At 40.3% G+C, this 26,742-nt stretch overlaps 1 protein-coding gene across 2 annotated transcripts in view; it reads left to right on the top strand.

Annotated features, from left to right (window-relative positions):
* Window positions 1-311: 311 nt before the first annotated feature.
* The window catches only part of LOC126373808 (wiskott-Aldrich syndrome protein family member 3), a 27,307-nt gene continuing 876 nt past the window's right edge, over window positions 312-26,742 (top strand). The window contains exons 1-9 of one of the 2 annotated variants that reach the window (XM_050020119.1): window positions 312-537; window positions 17,694-17,853; window positions 19,335-19,486; window positions 21,058-21,326; window positions 21,806-21,986; window positions 23,321-23,449; window positions 24,195-24,363; window positions 24,789-24,913; window positions 25,432-25,683. In XM_050020119.1, the coding sequence (XP_049876076.1) occupies window positions 17,732-17,853; window positions 19,335-19,486; window positions 21,058-21,326; window positions 21,806-21,986; window positions 23,321-23,449; window positions 24,195-24,363; window positions 24,789-24,913; window positions 25,432-25,683 (1,399 nt within the window). In that variant the 5' untranslated portion in view covers window positions 312-537; window positions 17,694-17,731. Of the gene's footprint in view, window positions 538-774; window positions 824-17,693; window positions 17,854-19,334; window positions 19,487-21,057; window positions 21,327-21,805; window positions 21,987-23,320; window positions 23,450-24,194; window positions 24,364-24,788; window positions 24,914-25,431; window positions 25,684-26,742 lie in introns of those variants that run through there. The other variant, XM_050020120.1, reaches the window with a different exon arrangement.

Here is a 26,742-nt window from a genome sequence, read left to right as displayed (position 1 = left end):
AAACTGTTTATTACAAAAAAATATTAATTATTGTTAAATTACTTATAAATACCCAACTAATCCTATCTCTAAAAACATAGTTGTGGAAGTGAAGAGTTAGTAATTTAATTATTTCACAAAATGAATGTTTAAGGTAAATAATAATGGACTAGTAACAATTAAACGCAGTTTCCGACTAGCCCTCTAGTGGTGAATTATAGAACTATTTATAAGCCGACCAAATTCAGAGTATTACTCCCCCTTCTGTTTTGCCCTTCTCTTCCTACATTAAGTATAGCGAGAGGAATGTGGGGTGAACAAAGCACCGTTCTTTTTGTTGCCATCGGCTAATACACATTTTCAACGCTGCCATTTTCGTTTTGTGGCACGGAACGGCTGTCGTAGTAAAAATTTCTAAAGATATCTGGGATATATTTATTTTTCAGCAAAGTGTTACGAATGTTTAGTTGTGAACGTCGTTATCAGTGATCATTCCAAGGGAGAGCGGTTTTCGTGTCCATTTCGCCTAGTAATTGGCGACTTCCTCGGGTGGTACGGGTGAGTACTACTTCTATCAATACTCCAGGACTTTGCGGCTTACTAATCCTTTGCTATTTTGTTACTTCACGTAACTTTAGGTATTGAGTAAATCTGTCGGATAACATTTTTACCTGTTACTTTCAATGTTGTGGTTTATAGCCGCTGCGGCTTTGATAAAAAGGGCGTAATGATGAGTGTAGGTTTATCATTTGTAATATCGTCACCACGCCTTCTAAATGATGTTATTGACTTAGTCAGGAGCGTGTTACTACCGTGTTCTGTTGTGTAGTGCGGAATACCTACGGTTGGTCACTTATCGCGGGTGTCAATTGAAATGATTCAAACAGGATTTCCTTAGTGAGCCCCCAATCAAAAATTGGGCTTATTGGAAGTTATTTGTTTACGTTTCGTTTGTTTATTATTTATTGTAAATACAATAAAACTACACCAGTATGTAGAGTAAACATATATCTAGTTCCTTGTAATGAAAACTACACTTACATAGCTGATGTTTCTTATTTTTTTAAGACTTCACATCAACTTTTGCCCACACACAGAGTTCCATATGGGGATATTTATAAGTTCAACTGAATCAATAAATTTCAGTTTTAATGTATTTTACTGGATTATTTTCCATAATTTCCTAAGGGAAAAAGGTAGCTATATGGAGAGGTATAATATTGAAAGAAATAAAGATATTAATGTTACATTATTGGAGGAAATTGGAATTTAGCATGAATCATAAAAAGTTTTCTAGTTTAACATTTACAAGTTTTACAAAAATGTTACAGTAATCAATGAAAGTGAAGCAAAAGTGTTGGACATCATTACCAAATCTACCTTGAACATAAACAAATAATATTTCATTACAATGAAGTTACTGTTTGTTTATCTAACCTACTGTGCAAATTTCATGAACCATTTAACAACTGATAAGATAATTATTATCAATGACTCTGAATACTACTGTTTTTATCATTTTATTTTTTTAAAATTTGGAGCTCTAGTCAGAGTACCAAATTTAGAATAAAGTGAGTGAGTTGTAAGACCAAATTTTGTTTTTAATACAAAACTATAGTTTGTGAGGGTTAAAGCTTTCAATAAAGATTCTAGAACTAGCTAATATTAATTATTTTAAATGTTTTTTCTAGCCTTTTAGTAGGTAGTGCATTAGTAGCAGAAGACTGTTAACATATCAACAAGTCAGTACAACATCCATAACACCAATACTCTAAAAATATTAAGAATTCTCTATCTTTTCATCAGTATTTTATTAAATATTTTGTTGTTATCAATAGATAGAATAAAGAATAATACTGTATCTAAAACAGTAACTCTCTGCCCCACACCAACATCTAGAATCACCTCACCCCCTCTGGGTTCACGCATAATGGGCCATCTTAGAGTCTAGATGCGGTAAACAGAGCCCACTAATATAACATAACCCCCTCTGGGTCTTACTTAAGCCTAAATGGTGTGCAAACTACCTGGCTCGCTTGCACTTACGCGGTATGGAGTGTCTGAGGAGTGACACAGTCAGTGGCGGCTCCAGCGAAACATTTAGGTGGTGCAAGACCTCAAAGTAGCGCCCCCTCAGCCCTCAAAATACAATATTTTTCAATTAGGTTACCGCTACCAAAATTTACCTAAAGTAGACCAGTATTGGTTGATTTTCGCCCCACCTATTTCGGCGCCCAGTGCGGTCGCATACCTCGCACCGCCCTAGGGCTGCTTCTGAATATAGTATAATATGATGAAGTTTGTCCTTTGTATGTTCAGACTAATCTCGGTCTGCTCTAATAACTAATAACAATACAGAGTAAAAATTGTATCCAGGTTTACTAATAACTATACAAATCTTTATGGCATATTTATAGTTTGTTAAAATTTTGTAATATCCATACTATTATGTAATATACACTGTTATATTTTAGTAAAACTTTAAATACAATAAAATAAATTACAATGCATTTGTATTTTATCAGAAATCCACTTATTACCATACAAATGTATAATGAAAGTATTTTCACACATTTCAGTCACACTTATTGTTATTTTTTTCCACGATTATCTACAATTAGATTCACTCTAAGCAGACGTGTGAATAAATATTACAACAGGACAAGCAAATGCTCCAGTTTACTCAGTTACAATTACTCATTGTTTTTTTTTTTTATTTAAAGACATGTGACATAATGTTTTAAAAATCTTTTTTTGCTATGATTGTTCAGCGGGGTCAGATCCTCAATGTAAAAAAAAAGTTCTTATATAAGGAAAAAATAAAAATTTATTTGTAATAAATTATCTTTTAATGGTTATTTATGTCCATAAAATTTTAAATACAACTTTTAGTTTCTAACATGAAGTGTACATGCATTATTATGTAGACTTATATACTAGTTTACCTAGTACATTCTCTAGCCATAGAGGCAGCCAATCAGCTCGCGACACCAAACACTTCAGGACCCCGATAACGACCCCGCCGGCGTGGTCGACGATTTCCCTCATTCAGCGCTTATCGCTATCGACCCACTAGGGTCGATTAATTCTTTCAAATATTTTTCCTCTCAGACGACGCCCTGAGCCGAGGTTCGCGCCCAACTGGGCACCCTCAGGCCTGTTGTCTTAAACGTTGTACCGGGTGAGAGCCTTCAGCGCTCCCCATTTGTCCGGCCAAGTAGTTAATGCCATCTGCGGCAAATCTACAATAAGTCACAAAAAACCTAGTACATACTAGGTACGAGTAGGTAGGAATGTATGATTACAGAAAATACACTTCTCATCAAAAAAATCGAAACACTTCCGTTTTCATTGTTTCTGTCCGAATTTAACACAAAAAAGAATTCATACGATGAAAAAAAAATACATAAATGTATAGCTGGCAATTTGGCCATTACAGTAATAAGCGAAAATTCTAAATTCAAAATTAGAATTTCATTTGTTTATCTTATAAACGAAATGAATCACTGTTTTGAGACAAATGTGTGTTTAGGGTTGGAGTACATTTAGCGTTTAAAAACTAAAAATTGGCGCCTATCCTTAAACTTTTTGTTTTTTATTTCAATACTGTGACTTTGGGACGTCTGAAAAAAGGTTTTTTTTCTAAAACGTATGGATACTTCGCCCACAGAAGCCGCCCAAGTTGTGGCATTGCTGGATTCTGGCCTTAGTCAGCGTGTTGTGGCTGCAAGACTGCATCTAAGCCTGTCATCTGTTCATAGAGTCTATAAACGTTATCGGGAGACTGGTTTGTTCACGCGCCGTTCAGGATCTGGCAGGAATCGGGTCACTTCTGAGCGAGATGATCGATTTATTGTAACAACTTCTTTAAGAAATCGACGCCTTAACGCTTTTCAACTGCAGCAGCGGCTTCGTGTTGTACGAAGGGTGGCTGTAAGTGACTCTACAATTAGAAGAAGGTTGAAGGATCGTGGACTGGTACCGCATAAGCCAGCAAATGGGCCGAAATTAACTGCAGACCATCGAAGAGCGCGCCTTAACTTTGCACGTGAGCACCTAAATTGGTCATACCTACAGTGGAGCAAAGTTCTCTTTTCTGATGAGTGTAAAATTATGCTGTATGGTAACGACGGAAGGAACAAGGTCTACAGAAGAGACGGAGAACGCTATGCACAATGCTGCATTGAAGAAAAGGTCAGCTATGGTGGCGGTTCGTGGACGGTTTGGGGAGGAATCAGCGCCGACGGTAAGACAGAGCTTGCTTTCGTGTCTGGGCCACGTCTGCCTGCACTAAACTGTCATCGGTACGTCGAAGAGTGTCTCGAGCCTCATGTGATGCCCTATGCACATTTTATTGGCAACGGCTTCATATTCATGCACGACAATGCTAGGGCTCACACCGCGGGCGTCGTACGAGATTATCTTAACGAAGTCGATATCTCTATTATGGAATGGCCAGCAAGAAGCCCGGACATGAATCCCATTGAACATCTGTGGGATGAATTAAAGAGACGAATTCGAGCAAGAGATCCTGCCCCAGAAACACTTAGCCAGCTGCAAGATGCAATCCAAGAGGAATGGGACAATATACCACAGCATGTGATCGTGACTCTCATCCGATCGATGAAGAACCGTATGGAAGCAGTAATTAGAGCTCGGGGAGGGAATACAGTTATTAAATAAACGTTTTTTAGCTTTTTTTTCATTTACGTCTGTTGTTTTATCCATTTCCTTTATACTCCATACGGAATAAAAATGACTCATTTAACAAAATACGAAACCTATGAAAAATTCATTTAGAACATTAACATTAAGATTTGATAAGCTCATATTACTCACTATTAAACGACATTTAACATTTATTCCTAAATGTACACATTTTTCTGATAATCTTGACAAAACGTAAACTTGCAAGGTGTTTCGATTTTTTTGATGAGAAGTGTATATTGATTGTGACATACATGTTAAAATATTAAATAAGGTAAAAATTGTTTTAAAAGTGATTTTCTGTAGCCACAGGAAATTATATTTAATTTAATAAATAGCATAAAATGCTCCATATGTCTGCCAGTCTGTCATTATCATTATTTAAATGATTCCATATGTACCATCATCCTCCTGCCCTTATTCCACTTTAGATGGGGTCAGCACAACATGTTTTACTCTTCCATTCATTTCTGTCAATCATCCTTCTTCACACAATCCATCCACACTTCCTTGGGTCGTCCTCTACCCCTATATCCATGCATATTCATACTCATAACTTTCCTCGTTATATGCCATTCATCCCTCTTCATTACATGCCCATGTTAACCTGTTGCCTCAACTTCTCAGTGACCGGCGCTACTTTCAGATTCCATGTATACCAATATGACAAATTGTCAATAATTGTTATTCTAAGTGACTATTACTGTTCTTACAGCCTAGTAGTACAATAGCGGGATTATACCAGTGTCTATTGACACGGTGCTGATTATGCGGCATCCTCTCGCGCCGCGTGAACGGAAACGTTGTTGAGACGTGCGCACGCGCCGGTGTCCAACAATCCAGACTCATAAATAAATGACAATTGTTTATTACACTTCACTGACCCTTCTTTGTCGTGTCGTGTTCATATATTATTTGTTTGAAATAGATGATATATGGTCGTATTGCCTGACAGATTCAGACGGTTTTGGTAATTAAAAATAGATTAGCCTCTAGTTTCAAAACTTAAGACATCGGCATCATTTAAAAATAATATACTTTTTTTACCTATGATGGGTTTGCTCTTGGCTCAAGACTTGCCCGAAGGATCTAAGACGGAGCGAGCTCGCCCAGAAGGTGGCTGTTCACTCTGGCCTTGAAAGCACCCGGGTTATATGCATTCGGAAATACAGGAGACTGCAAACAATTCTATTCCCTAGCAGAGTGCATACGTAAAGTTAACCAATAACGAACGAGTATCAGTTTCCCAACGTTTCCTTCTTGAATATTCCTTTAAAGGCGAAAGGAAATGCGCTATCGAAGACGGCTAGTTTACGCTGCGTATTTAACGTGACTCCGATGTTTTGCCCGCATATTTGCCGCTGGTCTGAGAGACGCAATCAGTCGAGACGGCCCGCTCTACTTGGTGACGTATCAGAGCGATATCGCGGTGAAAACATCTGAATCAAATTTTAAAAAAAATCTGCGAGACGCTCGATATGACTGTTATTAGGTGCACGTTCGAGTGTCCCCTAAGATACGTTGCGTGTGGGATCACAGTTTGTAACGCAAAACTATTAATTTCATATGGACCGCTATCGTAACAGACTGAAGTTAACGCCTGTTACAAGTTAGCAAAAACTGTTAACTGTTATACATAGACGTTATTAATCACAGGTTTGTGGCACGTGTCTGTGGAATGGCCTTAGCGATCTATCTGATTGTAATCGTCTTTTTTTAATTTTAAATACAGTTTTACCCGACTGCCGCGAATCAAAACGGAGGGTTATGTGTTTGACCCCTATGTATGTAAGTATGTACGTATATGTATTTGTCTTTTCCAAAGCTTTTAAGATGCAATACTGTTTTTTCATTACCTGTAATAAATCTTCTTCAGTCTTCTTTTCTAGTGTGGGTTGTGAAGGCAATGACTGACCTCATTAACCCTGGTGTTAGGGTTACTCTTCAGCATGATAGATAAGTTTAAATAAATGTTTCGTGTATGTATGTGCAATAAAGAATATTTAATTTTAATTTGATTTAAATAGTAGCCGAGACCGACTGATAACGTGCCCTCCGAAGCAGGCGTCACTTTACTTTCGGACAATCGGGTGATCAGTCTGCATGTACTAACCAAACTAGGGATCTCAGAGAGATTTTTGTGATATGCCCCATCCGGGAACTGAACCCGAGACCTACAGATCGAGAGACCAACGCTTTAACCACTAGACCACCGAGGCCGTTCTTCAGTAATATACAGTAAAACATTAATTACAGCTGCAAATTTTTCAATCGTGAGTAGATTTCATGCGTGATTGTCATGAGATTTCTTATTTAGTAAACTATCGCAACAATGTATGCAGATCGATCTGTCTGTTGATATAGGAACAGCTGGTGACTGCGAGGAGCAGTATAGTATAGTAAACTACTGGTAATAAGTAGAGACGATAGTCGCGTTGGAAGGTCCATTCTTTTGACGTGGCTTATTGTACATTTGCCGCAGATGGCATTAACTACTTGGCCTGACCAATGAGGAGAGTTTGTGGTGTATAGTGAATACATCCACTCCTAGCCAGCCATGTTTAAGTCCCATGTAATAGGGGGCGAGCCTATTGGCATTAACCGGACACAAATCCTGGAAACCACAATCAATTATGTATATTCCAAACATGAATTCAAACTCACAAAGTCGAATTCAGTGGCTTAGAGCCTTAGCCGGGATTCGAACCCGTTACGATACGATGTACGGTCACGAGCATTAATATGTATACACTTTGGTACCATGTCACATTAACTTGTTTGACAAAGTGAACTGTAAGTCTCACTAAATGTCAAATATGTTAGTGCGACAGAGTCCTAAAGTGGGTACATTATATTGCTCATGACTGTAAGCCATACGTTCTCTGAACAGGGCTATCATGGATTTCGACGTTAGATTATTGTATGGAATTACTGAGGTACGAAGCCGACCAATAAACGTGGTCAACGGTCGTACCTAATTCTTAATTAAAATACATAAATAAGTGGAAAAGAAAAAATGCGTTGAGGCTTCTAGATTAGCATATTCATATACAAATCAACAACATACACCACCGTTAAAACACGCCAGGTATATATATGTGCTGCAGCAGCGAACCACAATCATAGCATTTTATTGTTTATCTTTGGGTAACTCTGCCCTATTATAGCTTTTGCAAGTGAAGATGTTGTGAGGTTGCACTGTGAGACCGGGGGCACCCAACCACGAAGGCGGATATGTCAATTTGCCTCCCACTCGCCGGTACTCGACGCCACACCGTCTGGGCGGGGCTGTTACTCTTTTTGGGAACGATTTTCGGGTCCCTGCCAAAAATACTGTGCAATAACAACTCTATATTTATTTACAGTGCAATTTACTGCATTTTTAATCTTACATCAGATCAGACTAGGGAAGAAAATGTTCGATGCGTGACCTGCCTATAAGAAGGCACGTTAAGCCGTTGGTCCCGGTTACTATTTACTGAAGTAAGTGAGTAATCGTTACATGAGCCATGTCAGGGGCCTTTGGCGGCTCAATCATAACCTTGACACCAGGGTTGATGAGGCTGGTATTCCACCTCACACGATAAGAAGGAGAAGACGTATTCATTTATAACTATAGACGGAGCGAATTGCTATACTTATTGTGGTTAGTAGCGGTCGAGCTGTAGCATAGTGTAGCACAAAATACCGGAGCACAAAATTAATTTAAAAAAGTGAGATCGTGAGTTAAATGACATCACAGAAACTTTCGATGTCAAGCACAAATGAGCGTGGCTAATTGGGCCTAGTCATTGAGACATTATGTTAATTGTCAAGCATATTTTGCTTGTACGCTGGACTGGAGCGAATAAAAAACATAGACCACGTTCAGCTGCTTATCTTCCCGGGCATTTTGTTCAACCCGACAAGAAGTATTGTGTCCTTTGTAACGCGTTGGATCATTGGGTGAAAGGGCGTTGGGCTATTTTAGGACTTCTTCAAATTATTTTCTAATTACCTACATAAATTTATCAAGCATATTTCACTGCAGAACAGTGATCCATAATGTAGTCCATTTTTTAACATAACATAGCATCATGCCTCTACCACCGAAGGGGTAGACAGAGGTGTATTAGTAATATACCCCTCGCCAGCAACGTTTAAGTCATATGTATTACGGGGCGAACTTATTGCTATTAACCGGGCATAATTTGTGGAAACCACGTGCATCAATCAATTATCTCAATGAATTCAAAGTCCAATTTAGTGTTTTAGAGAATTTAGGGTGTTAATTTACAATTAAAAAATAACACCGATTCATAGTTACCCCACTCAGGGTTTCACGCTGATCACCTGATTGTTCGAAAGTAAGATGATACGTGCTTCGGAAGGCACGTTAAGCCGTTGTACTTACTGATGTGGGTAATCGTTACATGAGCCATGTCAGGGGCCTTTTGCGGCTCAATAATAACGCCGACACCAGGCTTGCTGAGGTTGGTAATCCACGTCACAACCCACACGATAGAAGAGATAGTTACACCACTAAGTTACCTACTATCTATCGTAGTGTTTGGTGATGCATTTAATTTCCGTTGACTAATTGCGCTGTCGGTAATTAAAATCATTGAATAGTTTAACATTTTTATTAACTTCCGGATAATTTACATACGCGACTCAAAAGCGTAATGTGTGGTAGCGATTGTACGAACATTCTATTTATAGTATCATTTCATACATCGTCACCTTATATGAAAACATCGTAAACGCCGTTATGATGTGATTATTTTTAATAAAATCTCGCAACAGACTCCCTAGTCTGTTGCAATGGACTTACAGGTAAAACATTGTAGTCTCTGTTTTTATCTAGAATGAAAGTAGCATGTATGTTTCGAGGTGTATAACAGTAAGTGCGCAATGCACACAAATCTCAAATAGCAATATTGCTTTTTTAGATGAATTGCTTCGGTGTCGCCTTTTTAACCCCCTTATGTAAACTAATAATATTTTTAAATAATTCGAATTAGGTACATTGTACAAACGCAGGATGCAACAGCTCCTACGCAAATGAAGTTAACGAATTCAGCACATTGTGTAGGTTATCAGTAGCGCTTAGCGTTTTGATCTGTTCTTGTCTGCTTTGTGTATGAAAGGATTGACATGTACATGAAATTCACTTTAAGGTCACTGTGTATTAGGGTTCTGCGTGATGCAGTATTTTATCGGGGCACTAGTTCATAGTTCTGCCAAAATATTTGCATGTGTAAGGTGTGAATCTTAGCCTAGCTGATCCCACGGCTGGACAAAGCCATACCCTTGTTTCGTCCTTTTTTTGACGTGACTTATTGTAGATTTCACTACTTGGCCGGACACATGAGGAGCGCTGGGGGGTCTCGCCCGGTACAAAATTTAAGACAATCTCGGATCAGCGCGTCAGCGCGCGGATTATATTTAAAACGTTTCTTCCATTTTCACGGTCCTATGCGAATTCCAACCAGTCCCACCAGTGTGTCATACATTTTCTTATACTTTATATGGAAGACCTTGCTTGCGATAATTATAATCCATACAGGTATTGGCAGTCTACAAAATTGCTAAATTAAACTGTCTTGATTGACAAAAACTAGGCCGAATGATGAATATTCAGCGCGAAAAAATATCGAGTTCCGTTCCATACCGTTAGGTTAATCTTTATTCAATTTAAGCTAGTTTTTCGTGTTCTTTTTAGTGAACTAGACAGCAGAATTTATTGAGACATGCAAATAAATTATGCATAGGTATCATATTGAAGCGATGGAGGGGAAAAATGCTATTCTGATTTATTTAATGGTGTGGGCTTGTCACGATGTGTTGGTGCAGGATAATACAGCGACAATGTTATTGACTTTTATTATATTAAATACATTTTACACACGTTATGCAGCCCAGTCTTGCTAGAGAAGGGCAAGTATTGCCATACTTAAAATATTTTTTTGGGGATGCCACAACATACTACGTCACTTACATGAGAAAAAAAGTTACAAAATTTAAATGTTGGTAAGTAAAATATGATTATGACACCATCTTCGTATCTTTTTTTACAATTACACGAAATTCTTATATTAGGACACTGAAACCCTTGATGGGTTTAAAGTGTGTCAAGTTCTCGTCTGGCAATAAGTTTAAAAAAAACCATCAGAATAACTTTACGATTTAATTACCTAAGCCGCATACTATGTACGTAGTTCAAGTCAAAGATTACCCAGACTAGAGAAATGACGTAAGGACGTTTGTATGCGAATGATGTCAGCAGTATGTTCGGGAGACTAGCTGCAAGTTGCAAGCATGCATACAAATTACCGATGCATATTCGACTTGTGAGGTTAGGAGTCCGCTTATGACTGTTTCTGTTGTTTTTATTTATTGTATTTGTATGGACTTGTATTATAATTTTGAATTAAAGCTTTTCTCCACCAACTCGCATTGGAGCGGCGTGGTGGAGTATGCTCCATACCTTCTCCGGTATATTGAGGCCTGTGCCCTGCTGTGGGACGTATATAGGCTGTTTGTGTTTAAATCTTTTCTGAATTTTAACTGTTTATAGAATAATTACATCCGGTCAAATAAAAATGTTTATCCGTTCATATAGACATTTTTTATAGTCTAGGATGTTTGATAATGTACTTACCGTATAAATGGAAGCGAGATAGACAGCCCGTGTTCGCTCCCACTTACTCTTTAGCGGCTTACGGACATTTAAACTAAAGTAAGACCCAGAGGGGGTGAGGCAAAACTCTTAGCGCTCGATACGAATTGGTGCGGGGCGGAGAGTTACCGTTCTATACGCAGTATTATTCTTTATTGTAGGTTGATGGTTAAGTGTATTATAGTATCTAAGCACAACAAATTTATTTCAAGACCTTGAAGCTAAAGTGCTAAATTGCAACTCAGCCAAGATTGAATAGGAATTTCGTCGCGAGCTTATGTCGGTATGTCAACGAACCTCAGAAAGATTCGTTACTATGACTACACATAGCCAGTGAAGTCGTAATGTAATATGCATGTCTTCAGTCGCGAGTCAGGTGAATGGGTCCCCAAGGGGGGCCCCGTTTGAGATTTAATGTCATTTGGCGGACGTTGGACCCTGGCGCTCCAGAGCTCCATGTCATAATATGGTTTTTTAACAACTCTTACGTAATAGTTCCCATATGCATGTCACGTATGAGCTTCTATGCTGGACGGGGAGCAAATAAAAAACAAAACATGTTCAGCTGCTTGTCTTCCCGGGCATGTCGTAAAATCCGACAGACGGATTGTGTCATTTCTAACATGATGGACGATTGTTATCGGAGATATGCTGATCCCTTGTCATCATAAGGTTCATCAAATCCATCTTAAGACTTAGCATCAACAATGGCTGCTAGTTGTCTTTGATTACTTGTGGCTCTGCGCACCCTGTTAGGGAGTACAGGCGTGGGTTTGTGTAGGTGTATGTTTGTGGTGTCTGCTTATCCCTTTAAGAAACACTGTATTTTAGGGAACTACTTATTTTAATGGACATTCTGAGACAGCGAAGAGTCGCTGGACCGTATTTTACGACTTTGAATGTCTGTCTGATGTGTTGAAGAGTAAATTGCACTTTACACATTGTTACTATGAAAGCCAATTATTTGTGTTACATAAACTTCCTTTACAACGTTAATCATATTTAAATGGCGTGTATTATCCGGTAGTAGATTTTATCGATAGTTTAATTCGCTGCTACTTCCATGTCCAGTCATGCGTAATATTTAAATTTTACCTCCTTTTGATAAACCAGTATGTCACGCAATTAGTTTTGCCGTTTCTCACTTATGAATTCAACTCTCACGAATATATTTGAACGTTATGCAATAGAGGTCAGGAGACTTTCGTTTCTCAACGGCCATCAAAATGACTACATTGATTTTTACCACGGCATGTGCTAATTTGCTAACGTATAACAATTACCTACATTACGTGAACCTGGGAAACTCGTGTACGACGGTATAAAAAAACAATTAGTCTCTTTAAACAGTAAACGTTTTAGAGTTCGCGCGATATAAGTATGTCTGCAGATTTAAAACTAAATCTAAAGTCTTATGCTTTGGCACTATCTTCACAATACCAATGACAATACATGAACTCAAACTCGAAAATACACTTCTCATCAAAAAAATCGAAACACTTCCGTTTTCATTGTTTCTGTCCGAATTTAACACAAAAAAGAATTCATACGATGAAAAAAAATACATAAATGTATAGCTGGCAGTTTGGCCATTACAGTAATAAGCGAAAATTCTAAATTCAAAATTAGAATTTCATTTGTTTATCTTATAAACGAAATGAATCACTGTTTTGAGACAAATGTGTGTTTAGGGTTGGAGTACATTTAGCGTTTAAAAACTAAAAATTGGCGCCTATCCTTAAACTTTTTGTTTTTTATTTCAATACTGTGACTTTGGGACGTCTGAAAAAAGGTTTTTTTTTCTAAAACGTATGGATACTTCGCCCACAGAAGCCGCCCAAGTTGTGGCATTGCTGGATTCTGGCCTTAGTCAGCGTGTTGTGGCTGCAAGACTGCATCTAAGCCTGTCATCTGTTCATAGAGTCTATAAACGTTATCGGGAGACTGGTTTGTTCACGCGCCGTTCAGGATCTGGCAGGAATCGGGTCACTTCTGAGCGAGATGATCGATTTATTGTAACAACTTCTTTAAGAAATCGACGCCTTAACGCTTTTCAACTGCAGCAGCGGCTTCGTGTTGTACGAAGGGTGGCTGTAAGTGACTCTACAATTAGAAGAAGGTTGAAGGATCGTGGACTGGTACCGCATAAGCCAGCAAATGGGCCGAAATTAACTGCAGACCATCGAAGAGCGCGCCTTAACTTTGCACGTGAGCACCTAAATTGGTCATACCTACAGAACCGCCACCATAGCTGACCTTTTCTTCAATGCAGCATTGTGCATAGCGTTCTCCGTCTCTTCTGTAGACCTTGTTCCTTCCGTCGTTACCATACAGCATAATTTTACACTCATCAGAAAAGAGAACTTTGCTCCACTGTAGGTATGACCAATTTAGGTGCTCACGTGCAAAGTTAAGGCGCGCTCTTCGATGGTCTGCAGTTAATTTCGGCCCATTTGCTGGCTTATGCGGTACCAGTCCACGATCCTTCAACCTTCTTCTAATTGTAGAGTCACTTACAGCCACCCTTCGTACAACACGAAGCCGCTGCTGAAGTTGAAAAGCGTTAAGGCGTCGATTTCTTAAAGAAGTTGTTACAATAAATCTATCATCTCGCTCAGAAGTGACCCGATTCCTGCCAGATCCTGAACGGCGCGTGAACAAACCAGTCTCCCGATAACGTTTATAGACTCTATGAACAGATGACAGGCTTAGATGCAGTCTTGCAGCCACAACACGCTGACTAAGGCCAGAATCCAGCAATGCCACAACTTGGGCGGCTTCTGTGGGCGAAGTATCCATACGTTTTAGAAAAAAAAACCTTTTTTCAGACGTCCCAAAGTCACAGTATTGAAATAAAAAACAAAAAGTTTAAGGATAGGCGCCAATTTTTAGTTTTTAAACGCTAAATGTACTCCAACCCTAAACACACATTTGTCTCAAAACAGTGATTCATTTCGTTTATAAGATAAACAAATGAAATTCTAATTTTGAATTTAGAATTTTCGCTTATTACTGTAATGGCCAAACTGCCAGCTATACATTTATGTATTTTTTTTCATCGTATGAATTCTTTTTTGTGTTAAATTCGGACAGAAACAATGAAAACGGAAGTGTTTCGATTTTTTTGATGAGAAGTGTATATTTGATCAGTGGATAACATAATTACATTTTGAAATGTCAATTTTTATATAAATACTACTGTAGCTTCTCACAACCTGTGTTCCTTTTTATTCGGCCCTAGACGTTCTTAAAAACATAATCTTCTTTGCGAGTCGAGAAAAAAGGCCTTTGTTTTTCCCTGCATAGGGTCTTTTGTAAAAAATAATTGTAATACAATTTCAGTAATTTATCTGCTTAATATTAGTTCCCATGCGGTTATTCCCATGCATTCCATCTTTATTACAAAGTCTATGTTTAAAAACTGTTGAAAGGTAGATTCAGAATGTCATGATGTGTACATCCTTACAAGAATTCTACGGCAAAATAGCAAACTATCTAACTTAACGTCTAATACTTTATTCTTAGTGATGTTATCCGACCCACCATCGCTCGGCCTCTTTCGGCCCACTTCGGATTCTGAAATATCTGATTCGAGCTGTTTGATCCGAACGTGGGAATGTGGTATTGTGTACCTTTGCCATTACCACTGTTAGTATCACCTTTTAATGATTTTAGAACATTGGCAGGTTGTTAACTTCTTTAGCAATATGTTTTCGCTTAGTGGAATTACTTGTTTTTCTTTATACTACCATACCGAGACACATTTTCACTTGCAGGTCAATGGCTGAAGCGTTTCAACATTTTCTTTGAATTCGTTTGGGGGTGAGGGTGTGCTTCTGCTAAAGGATGTCTCGGGGTATCGAACAGAGCATGGTACCCCGATAGTCACAAGTTGGTAGTGTGAATCTACGATCCAACAGTGCTACGTTGGAAGTTGTATATGTGCGTCGCGCTGTGAAAACTTCGTTAGCGCGTTCTAGGCCATATGTATTGAACGATTTGAATGATTAACGCCATCTGTGTATTATTATGTGGAACTAGCTGGTCAACTAGTTCGCCACATTCGTAAATATCGCTACTAAAATGAAGAGATTTTATATAGCGCGATAGTGCCTTGGGATAATGTTTTAAAAAAAGAATGGGTTTCTTATTGTTTTAGTGAGAGTTCGTTACCCAACAGATGATTCTCAATCACATTGTTTTGATTTGGCGTGCCAATCTAATGGCAATGGCATTCTATGACCTTTGCCATTCGCTTAATGCTAGATGCTTGATAGGCACTCTAAAGCTTGTACAGACTACATAAATTCTGATTTGCCAACTTAGCACGAAATTCGAAATTGGTGCAGTTTTACTTAATTGTTCGTATTAAATCGATAACAAAGCTATGAGGAACCATAACAGTACACTGCACCGAATAGCAATAGCAAATTGACATTTGGATTGCAATACTGCGGCCGGCAAGGACACCCTTTCATTTTTCTTTGTCTATTGATGTCTCTAATACGTTGCGATTTATAATCGCCTGTCTAAGAACTGTAGATTAGGCCGTTATTGCGTTTCAAGTAATACCGCACCACCAAATAGTCTTAACCATTGATAATACAACCTCTTAGACTCCTAATGACAGACGCACAACTTCTAGAAACACCTCTGACTGAGATCATCTGAGTGGATTTTGAGGCCTAATCGTGTAATTCAGTTTTATATTGGTATATAGAAATCCTATCCTGTGATTGGTTGAAAGTAACAACTCCCAAATTCATTGATATTTCAGCCAATCACAGGATAGGATTATATCTGTCAAGATAGAAACTGAGTTACATAAATGTAAGGTGTCACGGTGCCACCTGACAAATGTTGACCAATCGCGAGCACTTTATTTCCATGACCTTTTGACGTGTCTACGATCTTGAGTGAACGAATACTCGGCTAATTAGAACGTTTTGTCCCGTTTCCTTATCGGTACTTAGCAGCTGATAAGGAGCTCAATTAGTTGACAATAAATTCTATGCGAAAAATGAAACATTAGGCGTCTATTTGGTGGTATCATCGATCGGGTCTAGCCTAGTTAAGCCATCGAATGTAATCTTATTTATTACCGGCTGACAGGCTAACTCGGATAACGGAACTCGATTCACTTCCACGCTCTTCACGGATAGCACGCGTCACGCCACACATACCGTGCATGGCTTAATAACGTAATTATAAGGAACTAGACGGACCGGGCGGGAAGTAAAACCCGGAAAGTTGTCTGTTAATATAAAAAACTTTTAGTAAAAACCTGTCGAAAATCTCTTTGAACGTATAGAGAGGGAGGAGCGATAGGTTCCAGTCGAGTGCCTCTATAAGTTTTCTTTAGGTAGGACCTGTTTCATAAAACTTACAATTGTAAATTACAACAATTAGATGTGTATTCCGGAGTGTGTGAATATAAACATTATGCAACTTCATATTAGTTACATCAAATTGTCACGTTTATGAAATAGGGCACTAGGGCCTACAGCCCAGGCTTGATAAGCATCATGGGGCATCTGTGATCACAAAGATAGAATGCATGTCTAGTAGAAAAAGACGTTTGTAAGATTTGTCAAAAAAATGCAGTGACATAAACATTTCAAACGGGAAACATGAACGTTTCGTTTCGAACAAGCAAAACCTTTTATGGAGTACATTGGCATTTAAACCCATTCATTTGTACTAAAGGTTTACTAAGGTTTAAGGTTGTTGAAGATGAGCAAATAACCACAATTTTAAACAGGTTTGTCGTCATGTGCTGTCCCGTCTAAGGCTAAGGTCCTAACATGGCCTATTAGACCCTTAGAAGGATGCAGAACTAGTTTGGGCTATTTATATCGCATGATATATGCATAATGTTTTTCATACGATTGGCATGGGCGCCGCTAGACCGTCTGTCTTCATTTCCACCACTGATAAGAATTCATTGACGTTAGCCATTGTCTACCATGCATTGTTTACTAGGGCTCTTACTCATTTGTATGTTATCTATAATTGTATAATTGTAAATAGTAACTTCACGTCGTATTATAGTCCTAAGAAGCATAATTGAACCTCATTGTGATAGGTTCAGCTAATCCCACATTATATCATATGAGTCCTACGACTTGCCCGGGATGATAAACAACAACATTTCCGAATTATCGGAAACAAATAGTATGTTATTAAAAAAAACGGAATAATGCTAGGGAGGTGATATTATGTTGTCCGATTGCTGGCTGGGCAAAAGACTCTTTGAGCTGTCCCTATTCTGAGAATTCTCCCCATACCATCTACAAATCAGCCAGGTTGAACCATAATGAATAACAATTTCTTGTCTTCATTCCAGTTATGCAGAGAAGATAGTATCAGCGAGCGGTGGTGAGGATGCCGCTGCCGAAGCGATGCGTGGAGCCGGTGCACGTGTCCCGCGGCACGGTGCCCGAGCGGCTGCAACTACCATCAGAGCTGGAGGCCGTCACCAATGGCACGCTCGCCAACACTGTCAGGTATATCTGCCAATAGCTGCTACTCGCGTCTCGCGGCGCGGTGAGCGGCTGCAACTACCAACAGAGCTCGTGGACCTCGCCAACTCTGGCAAGAATTTCAGAGTATGCTACACTGTTAGAACCCTGGTGCCAGGGTTATTATTAAGCCGCGAGAGGCGCCTGACATGACTCATGTAACGACTACGTACTTACATCAGTAAGTAATATCCACGATCAACGGCTTAACGTGCCTTCCAAAACACGGATCATCTTTCGGACACTCGGGTGATCAGCGTGTAATGTCCTAACACAAAGATAAAATGGTTTTTGTGTGTCTCCACCTCGGACCCGGGAGCTTCCGATCGTGAGTTCAAAGATCAACCACTGAACCATAGAGGCTGATACGCCACGTTGTCATTATAATAATCGAATGGAAGCAACGTCATATTTCACATGTATTGTATGTAAGAAAGACTATACGTATAGCTGAAGAATACAAAAATGCAGACGCTTTCACTATCGGTGTAATCAGAAAGAATTATGTGTTAATTATTCGAGATTCTACTCGCATATTTGTCTCGTTCACGAGATGAATACTTGCATACTAATTTCGGTGGCAGTATGCTAGTGTATAATGTTATTATTTATTAGTCACGTGTACTTATTACGATCTGGGATGGTGTATTTTACTTTACTTCTGCACCCTCTAGGCATCATGCCAAATGCATTTTATTGCAAACAAACAGCTAGCTCGTTAGTTTGTTTAGTTTCTCGCCTCTTGTTCCGACTACAGATTTCTAATATACACGATCTACCGTGTTTCACCGGTTACTACTTACTGATGTAAGTAAGTAGTCGTTACATGAGTCAAGTCAGGGGCCTTTTGTGGCTCAATCATAACCCTGACACCAGGGTTGATGAGCCTGGTATCCCACCTCACAATCCACACGTTAAGAAGACCGTTTTCGGTTTTATTGATGAATGGTCGGGTGTTGCGATATTTATACAGGGTGTTAGTGACATCGTAACGAATACTGAGGGGAATGATTCAGACCATAAAACATGGAATTTCCTGTCGGAATATTCATGACAATTTTAGTGTTTTCTTTATTTATTTTCACTTGCATGCTTTGCGACGGAAAATTCCATTTGATATCAACTCAGAAACATAGTCTGAGTCATCCCTCAAAGTTTTCGTTACGATGTCACTAACACCCTGTATATACTTTCTTATTTTTTGTTACTTAAATAAAATGTATTTACACCATAAACAAAACAGTTACTTACAGTACAGAAATAGACTAATCAAACAAAACTAAAATAAAATGTAACTAAAGTAATTAAATAAAAACAAATTATATACAATTAGCAGTCAAGTAAACTAAACTTAAAACGCCCGCCTCCAATCGTACTTGGCACAAATGTTCTTATAACGCGCAATAACAATTAATTTCACTTTTTATTTTTATATTAATCTTAACTATATTATATGTCTATTCCAGGCAACTGTCTTCACTGTCGAAACACGCGGAGGACATGTTCGGCGAACTGACGCGCGAAGCCACGAACTTAGCGGAGCGCACCAATGTGCTACAAGCAAGGATCGACCGCCTCGCCATCAAGGTCACGCAGCTCGACTCCGGCGTTGAAGAAGGTAACATAAACATACCTAGACACACACTAGACCAGTGGCTCCTAACCTTTTTAATGTCACTACCCCTGTGAACAAGTATGGAAATTGAGTTTACCCCTAATTTAAAATAATTAAAACCACACAAAACGAATATATGTGTGTTATGTAAGTAAGAAAATGAACGTTTACGTAACTAGTAAAGTAATATATAAAACTCTGAGTTCATCATGAACAGCCTATATACGTCCCACTGCTGGGCACATGCCTCCCCTCAAACAACCGGAGGGGGTAAAACTCTGAGTTAACTAGTGTAAAGGTTGAAATTGCTTTGCATTCGCAAGTTTGACAATATTAGGTTCGGTTTCACTCAACGCGCATGTCATGTCATGCTCAACATTCAGACGGTTTCTGGCTTTTGTTTTTAATGTCACAAGAGTTATAATACTATTTCGAGCCATCCCGTGTTACCCCCCTAGAATCTCCGTTTTACCCCTGAGGGGGTAATTACCCCTAGGTTAGGAACCACTGCACTCACTAGACAGTGAGCAGACACTACGTCCCGTCGTTTAACAGCCGCTCAGCGTTGGCGCAACACCGCCTCGCTAGCGCTGCACAGACGCTAAGAGGTCGACGATGCTTGGAAGACGCTAGTACCGGCGCCTCACTTCACTACTCTGCTTCATTGCGGGTTGGTAGACGTGTTTTGGGTAGTCATCCCTTACGCCAGAGTTTTGAAGACCAAAGGTCTCTTGGCGTAACGGCTATTACGACACGCAATAGTCGGGGCCGACGGTTTTGCATTCAATTGGCAAATAGAAGCCTCTAAGATTATTGAGTAAACTACTTCTGATTTCAAACACTGTGGTATACACAAGCTCCTCTTATTTATATAAATAAAATAATTTAAACGTATAAATATAACCTATTTCAACAAGGAAAAGCAGGTTATTGCCGCTGAGTAATCCAATCATACTTGTTTACTCGGGGTAAATATTCAATAAATCATCGTGTTTTGTTTAAATCTTTAAATGAATCGACTTATACAATAATAATGAAGTGATGAGAGAGAGTTACTCATAGCTACTGTTATGAAGGTAGTTGTAATGTTGAGTCTAGTTAGAATACTTCGGACAACTAGCCGGGATAAACGTCCTTATTCGATTATGACATAAAAAGTTTTAAAAATTGTGTTTTGAAAAGAAAGTGTTTTGCTAATACGTTTTCTTGCAAAATTCACTCGTATTGTGTTAAAAGTATTAGATTTAGTTTATAAAAATGTCGGCAGCTTATGGAATCGTATCAGTGTTCTTATAAAGCCATTTAAAGAGCTGTAACATGGTTAGGTTAGAGGCCAGAGAAAGCTTACGGTATCCAGACATAAGAAATCATGGGCCTCAAAGGTTATTTTGAGAGAAATATTTAACTGTTCCGACAAGTATCTAAAAAAAGTTTGTCTTTCAATACAGTTAGTGTCGCCAAAAAAAAAGAAAAATTGGGAAAAAACTAATTAGTCTTTTTGAAAGGCAACATTCTATTCTGCAGCCAGCTACAACCAGTGCCTAACAACCCAACTGTTTTTGTTTTAATTCCAGTTTCCCTCCAAGACATACAAATGCGGAAGGCGTTCCGATCTTCGAGAACGTTCCAGCAGCAACTATTCTCGCGGAACTCCATGCCGTCGGCCATGTTGGACACGTACGCCAAGTGTGACCGACCACCGCCGCTGGAGAAACTCAACGAGTTTAGAGACGACGGCCGAGACGCCAGGAAGTTCTATACGGATCCCGACTACTTCTTCGAGCTTTGGCGTCGAGAGATGTTGCAAGATACCGAGCGCATTCAGCACGACCGGGGGAAGAAGGTACGTTTTGTAGTGATATCACTCTGTCATAGTCAGACAGGCAGTCGCTTCTGTAAAAACCGGACCTGCCAAATCTTCAGGTTAGGTAAGTGGACCCTGTGAAAACAAAAAAGGGATAATGCTAGGGAGATGATTTATTTTCTGGATGACGGATCCGTTAACAATGTTAGATACGCTAGGCGCGACCGGTAAGGACCAACGCCGCTGGAGAAACCTAACTAGTTTAGAGGTGACGGTAAACGCCAGGAAGTTCTATAGGCATCCCGACTACTTCTTCGAGCTTAAGCGTCGAGAGATGTTGAAAGATACCAAGCGCATTCAGCACGATCGGGGAAAGATTCCCGATGTGTGGACATTGCAGGCTGAATCACCTGATTGTCAGAAAAAGTAAGATGATTCCGTGCTTCGGAAGGCTCACTAAACTGTTGGTCATAATATATCAGACAATCCAATAATATATAATTGTCCCTGCGTCGCAGGTCCGGCAGCCGCGCAGCAACAGCGGCGCGGACGGGCGCGGCACGCGGCGCGTGCGCGCGCTGCACTCCACGCGGGAGAAGCAGAAGGAAGTGGCTCTCAAGAGAGGCGAGCACATCATGGCGCCCAGCCAGCTGCGGCACTACAACATCGACCAGTACCGCCCCGACCCTGTCTACCAGAGTGAGTATGCGTTACTGCCCTCGCGCCACGACAACTGCAACTCGCGCGGCGCAAATTGTTTCGACTGCTTTGACCAATCAGTGATGTACCGTCCCCGGGAATGATCCCATTGTACGTATAAACTCTTTAATAGTAACAGGCTGTTTTTCTTTTTCAAATTGTTTTTTCTTGTAATCTGGTATTGGCCCCGATTCCTGCAATTTTATTTTAAGTTATATCCGTCATTTTCATATCCGTCGAAAAGGAAAGGGACGGATGATTCACAGCTCTTAATTTTAGGAAGAATGAGTAAATTAATGAATTATCCGGGCGAATCAAAAGGTACGTCGCTGGTATGCAATCCGTTTGACGTGCTGTCTACTTAACTGTGTCGGGTTATTGACCGATGTAAAATTTTTAGACGGTTGGTTTAGATTTGTGCTTAAAATTGACGTGTGTTCCATACATTTTATGCTTGTCGATTACCCGTCCCTTTTCGGCGGATAAGAAAATGACAGATATAACTTAAAATAAAATTAGATGGTATTTACAGGAATTAGCACCATTATCTGCCTAAAGGTTAGCTAAATAAAGCATTTTTTACGTTTTGCGCCTCTGTTTCGCCGGGAACATTTCCGGGAATGGCACATCACTGTTTCTCATATTCAATAAAAAACATTTACATTGTGTCTTAAAATCAAAATCTTAATGAAACATTTCCGAAAAGAAAAACACATACCATATCGGTGTGACTAACACTTTGCATAGACACGAGTTGTATTTGCGTGTGACTTCATATAACAATACATAACACATAAACATGAACAGCCTGTACACGTCCCACTGGGCACAGGCCTCCCCTCAATCAACCGGAGGGGGTAAGGAGCATACTTCACCAAGCTGCTCCACTGCGGGTTGGCGGAGGTGTTTGGGCTAGTAGCCCGGGACCAACGGCTTAGCGTGCCAAACAAACTTCATCATAAACAGCCTATATAGGTCCCACTGCTGAGCACAGGCCTCCCCTCAATCAACCGGAGGGGTATGGAGCATACTCCACCACGCTGCTCCACTGCGGGTTGGTGAAGGTGTTTTTACGGCTAATAGCTGGGACCAACGGCTTAACGTGCCCTCCGAAGCACGGAATCATCTTACTTTTCGGACAATCAGATGATTCAAGCCTGAAAAGTCCTTACCAAATAAAGGACAATCTCACAAAGTGATTTTGACAATGTCCCCATCGGGAATCGAACTCGGACCTCCAGATCGTGAGCCTAATGCTCTAACCTCTAGACCACGGAGGCTGTTACAAACTTATACATTGTAAATAAATAAACGTTGTGTTATATTATCTCCAGCGACGAACGTAACGGACGGTGTGTACCGCGCGCCGCAGAACCGCCCGCCGTCGACGCAGCCCGCACGACCCAACTCCATAGAGATCGACCAGCAAAATCGACAGCCCAGGCTCACCGGCAATGGACATGGTCAGTATATGCAGGCTTTAAAGCTTTAACGGATTTTTTTTTATTACGAATTTCTGTTCCATTCATCAACCTGCTCAGAAAATGAGTAATCTTTTGTTTACCTAATAATTTTCATATTGAAAATTCGTATAATACAATATGGCGATTCGCGCGCGATTGTCATTTTTTAATTGTTTTTTTTTTCTTTAATACGTACCAGTTATGACACGTCACTCCCACCACACAGCAAACTTGGATATAATAATTTTATGCCTTATGGCATTTTTGTTTTTAAATAAAGTTTCCACTGATGTTGTCAAAGAATTTAAAATTCAAAATGAGTTCTAAATTTAAATTTTGTGACAAAATGTCAAAAACAAACAAAAATGTATATCGCGGACGGGTCGCCATATTGTAGTAAATTAATTTTCAATGTGAAAATCTTTGCTATTTTCTTTGTATGTGTGTGTCGGTGTATGATTAAATCACTTTGTATCTCATCATCATCATCAATTTATGAGCCACGCTCTTGTCGGTGCAGCATTTTCCATGCTACTTTTTTTAGGGAAAAATAGGGCAGTGGTTTCCCTCTTGCCTTCCCCCCACTTTGTATCTACTCAGGAGAAAATGCGATTCTCAACTTGGTACAACTCTCAAACTACACCGTTAGTTACGGTTACTCTCTTCAGTAAACATTGTATTATGTTTGGTCCAAGTCCAACGTATAAGCTATAGTGTCAGTAAGACCGCCGCGTGGTCGTTGCAGCGGTGGTGTCGGAGGAGAGCCCGTACGGGTCGACGGGCGAGCCGGCGTACGGCAGCGCGGCCGGCACGCCGCGCCGCCCGCGGCCCTCCGTGCCGCCGCCCGCGCCGCCCGCGCCCGACCACAGCCCGCACCACGCGCACAACCACGCGCACGCGCACACGCCCACCAGGTACGCGCTCTGTGCACTCCCTTCGCTACGGTGCTTCTAGCACACAGGTGAACGCGATGACGACTACGCTTTACGGAACGTCAAAACCTATCTATGGAATATATTGTCATAAATAAATAAGTGTTACAAAAAACACATGTCATTATATGCTGAAAAATAATTGTTTTACTTATATTAAAAATATTCGAGCCCTTCCACGTGGTCCAACACTGGCCATCTCATGGTGAGAGCCTTCAGCACTCCCCATTTGTCCGGCCAAGTAGTTAATGCCATCTGCGGCAAATCTACAATAAGTCACGTCAAAATAAAATACTGGCCATCTCACCCAAATATCGCAGGTCAATGCGATATCAAAGTGCTATGAGAGAGGTTGTTAAAAATGCAATTTTGACTTGCCATGTATGATGTAACATTGGTGTACGTAGGTCGGCGCTGCCGCCGCCACCGCCGCCGCCCGAGGGCCCGGGTTCGCCGCCCATGATGAACGGGGCCTCGCCGCCGCATCGCACCGCGCTCGACGCCCACCTCGACCACATGCATGCTGTTATCGGTAATTGTACCTTTTTTAGCTTATCATATCCCACTACTGGGCAAAAGCCTAGGGAGGCTTGAGACGTAGGGACATCTTACACTCAAACATACAAAAAGTTAAAAATAAATTCCCCGAAGTTATTTTTTTAAGTAAGAGTGATATAGTATAATATTGTTAGAGAGCCTCCGTGCTTGAGCGTTGGGCTCATGATTCGGAGATCCCGTTCGAATCCTGATCGGGACATATCAGAAAAGACGCTTTGTGATCCCTAGTTTAGTTAGGACATTACAGATTGATCACCCTATTGTCCGAAAGTTGAAGAAGCTTTCAAAGAGAAAAAAATCAAAATCCTTCAGATAAAGCGCTATCGCTTATATGCTGTAAAATAATTGTAATTCACGTCGTCGCAAACGTAAAGCGGACAGCAACTAAGTCAAACAAAATTTTACTGCATGACAGTTTGAACATATTTTCAATAATGTAAGTTCTTTACCAATATAAACTAATATTTATATTACCCATGTTATGTTCCCCAGGCATGATGTCCTCAGAAGAAGCAGATGTAGTGGCGCCTCCACCTCCGCCCCCTGCGCCGCCCGCGCCCCCCGCCATGCCAGCCGCGCCGTCCCCGCCCGCGGGGGGCATAGCCCCGGCGCCGGGCGAGGACCGCCCGCGGCCGCCGTCGCCCGGAGCGCTGGCCCGCGGCGCCTCCGCCCTCAAGCCGCCACGACCCGCCGCAGAGCCGCAGCCTGATCCACGCTCTGACCTGCTCAAGGCGATACGAGACGGTGAGTTGGTCTCCTTGAGAAATGTAGAATAGACATAACGTTCAGCTAGATTTTATCCCGGGCATCTTGTACAAGTAACATTGACACTTACATATTATAGCTTTATCACTCACAAACCGTTTACTCTCCCCTCTTGGCGCCTTCGCTTCGAAGAGCGATTTGTGAAGTTCCAGGTGCTAAAATAATGCACTTGTTACTACTGGAATGGTCAGTAGTATGTTATTGGGCATTCTAGACCATCGAAGTGAAGGGATTCGCGAAAATGTTATTGGGCATTCTAGACCATCTTCGTTCAGTCGGATCGCTCGAGCGCCAACGCGCTATCGCGCGCGCTCTCGCGGATCCCTTCACTTCGATGGTCTAGAATGCCCAAGAACATTTTCGCGAATCCCTTCACTTCGATGGTCTAGAAATACCCAATAACATCGATGGTTCTTAATATTACGATCAATCGGTTAGCAACTACAACACTCACCAGTATAGCTCGAGTCATCATGGGATTTCATATCACTGTATTTAATATCACAAGTATAATATCACTTAGAAAATTATTTTGGTCTGTCCGTGTTCGAATCAAGTTTTTTCCTGTAAGTCAAATTCATTAGCAGATTGCTTCATGTCTCTATACAATTTGCTGTCCTGTCATCCAATACCAGATTGGCTCAACGATCTCCAGAATTATGACATAAAGTGATAATATAATTTGAGACTCACAAAGTACCATACGAAAATATCAGAAATTCTATCCAGATTGGCGCGAGTCGTCATTGAATTCAAGAACAGCTTCGGTCCTGTCATTTAATACCAGATTGGCTCAACGATCTCTAGAATTATGACATAAAGTGATAATATAATTGAGACTCACAAAGTGCCATACGAAAATATCAGAAATTCTATCCAGATTGGCGCGAGTCGTCATTGAATTCAAGAACAGCTTCGGTCCTGTCATTTAATACCAGATTGGCTCAACGAACTCTAGAATTATGACATAAAGTGATAATATAATTGAGACTCACAAAGTGCCATACGAAAATATCAGAAATTCTATCCAGATTGGCG

Source organism: Pectinophora gossypiella, chromosome 16, assembly GCF_024362695.1.
Source record: "Pectinophora gossypiella chromosome 16, ilPecGoss1.1, whole genome shotgun sequence".
NCBI classification, from domain to species: Eukaryota; Metazoa; Arthropoda; class Insecta; order Lepidoptera; family Gelechiidae; genus Pectinophora; species Pectinophora gossypiella.
Note: the sequence above shows the minus strand (reverse complement) of the source record. Positions and strands in the feature narration are given on the sequence as shown.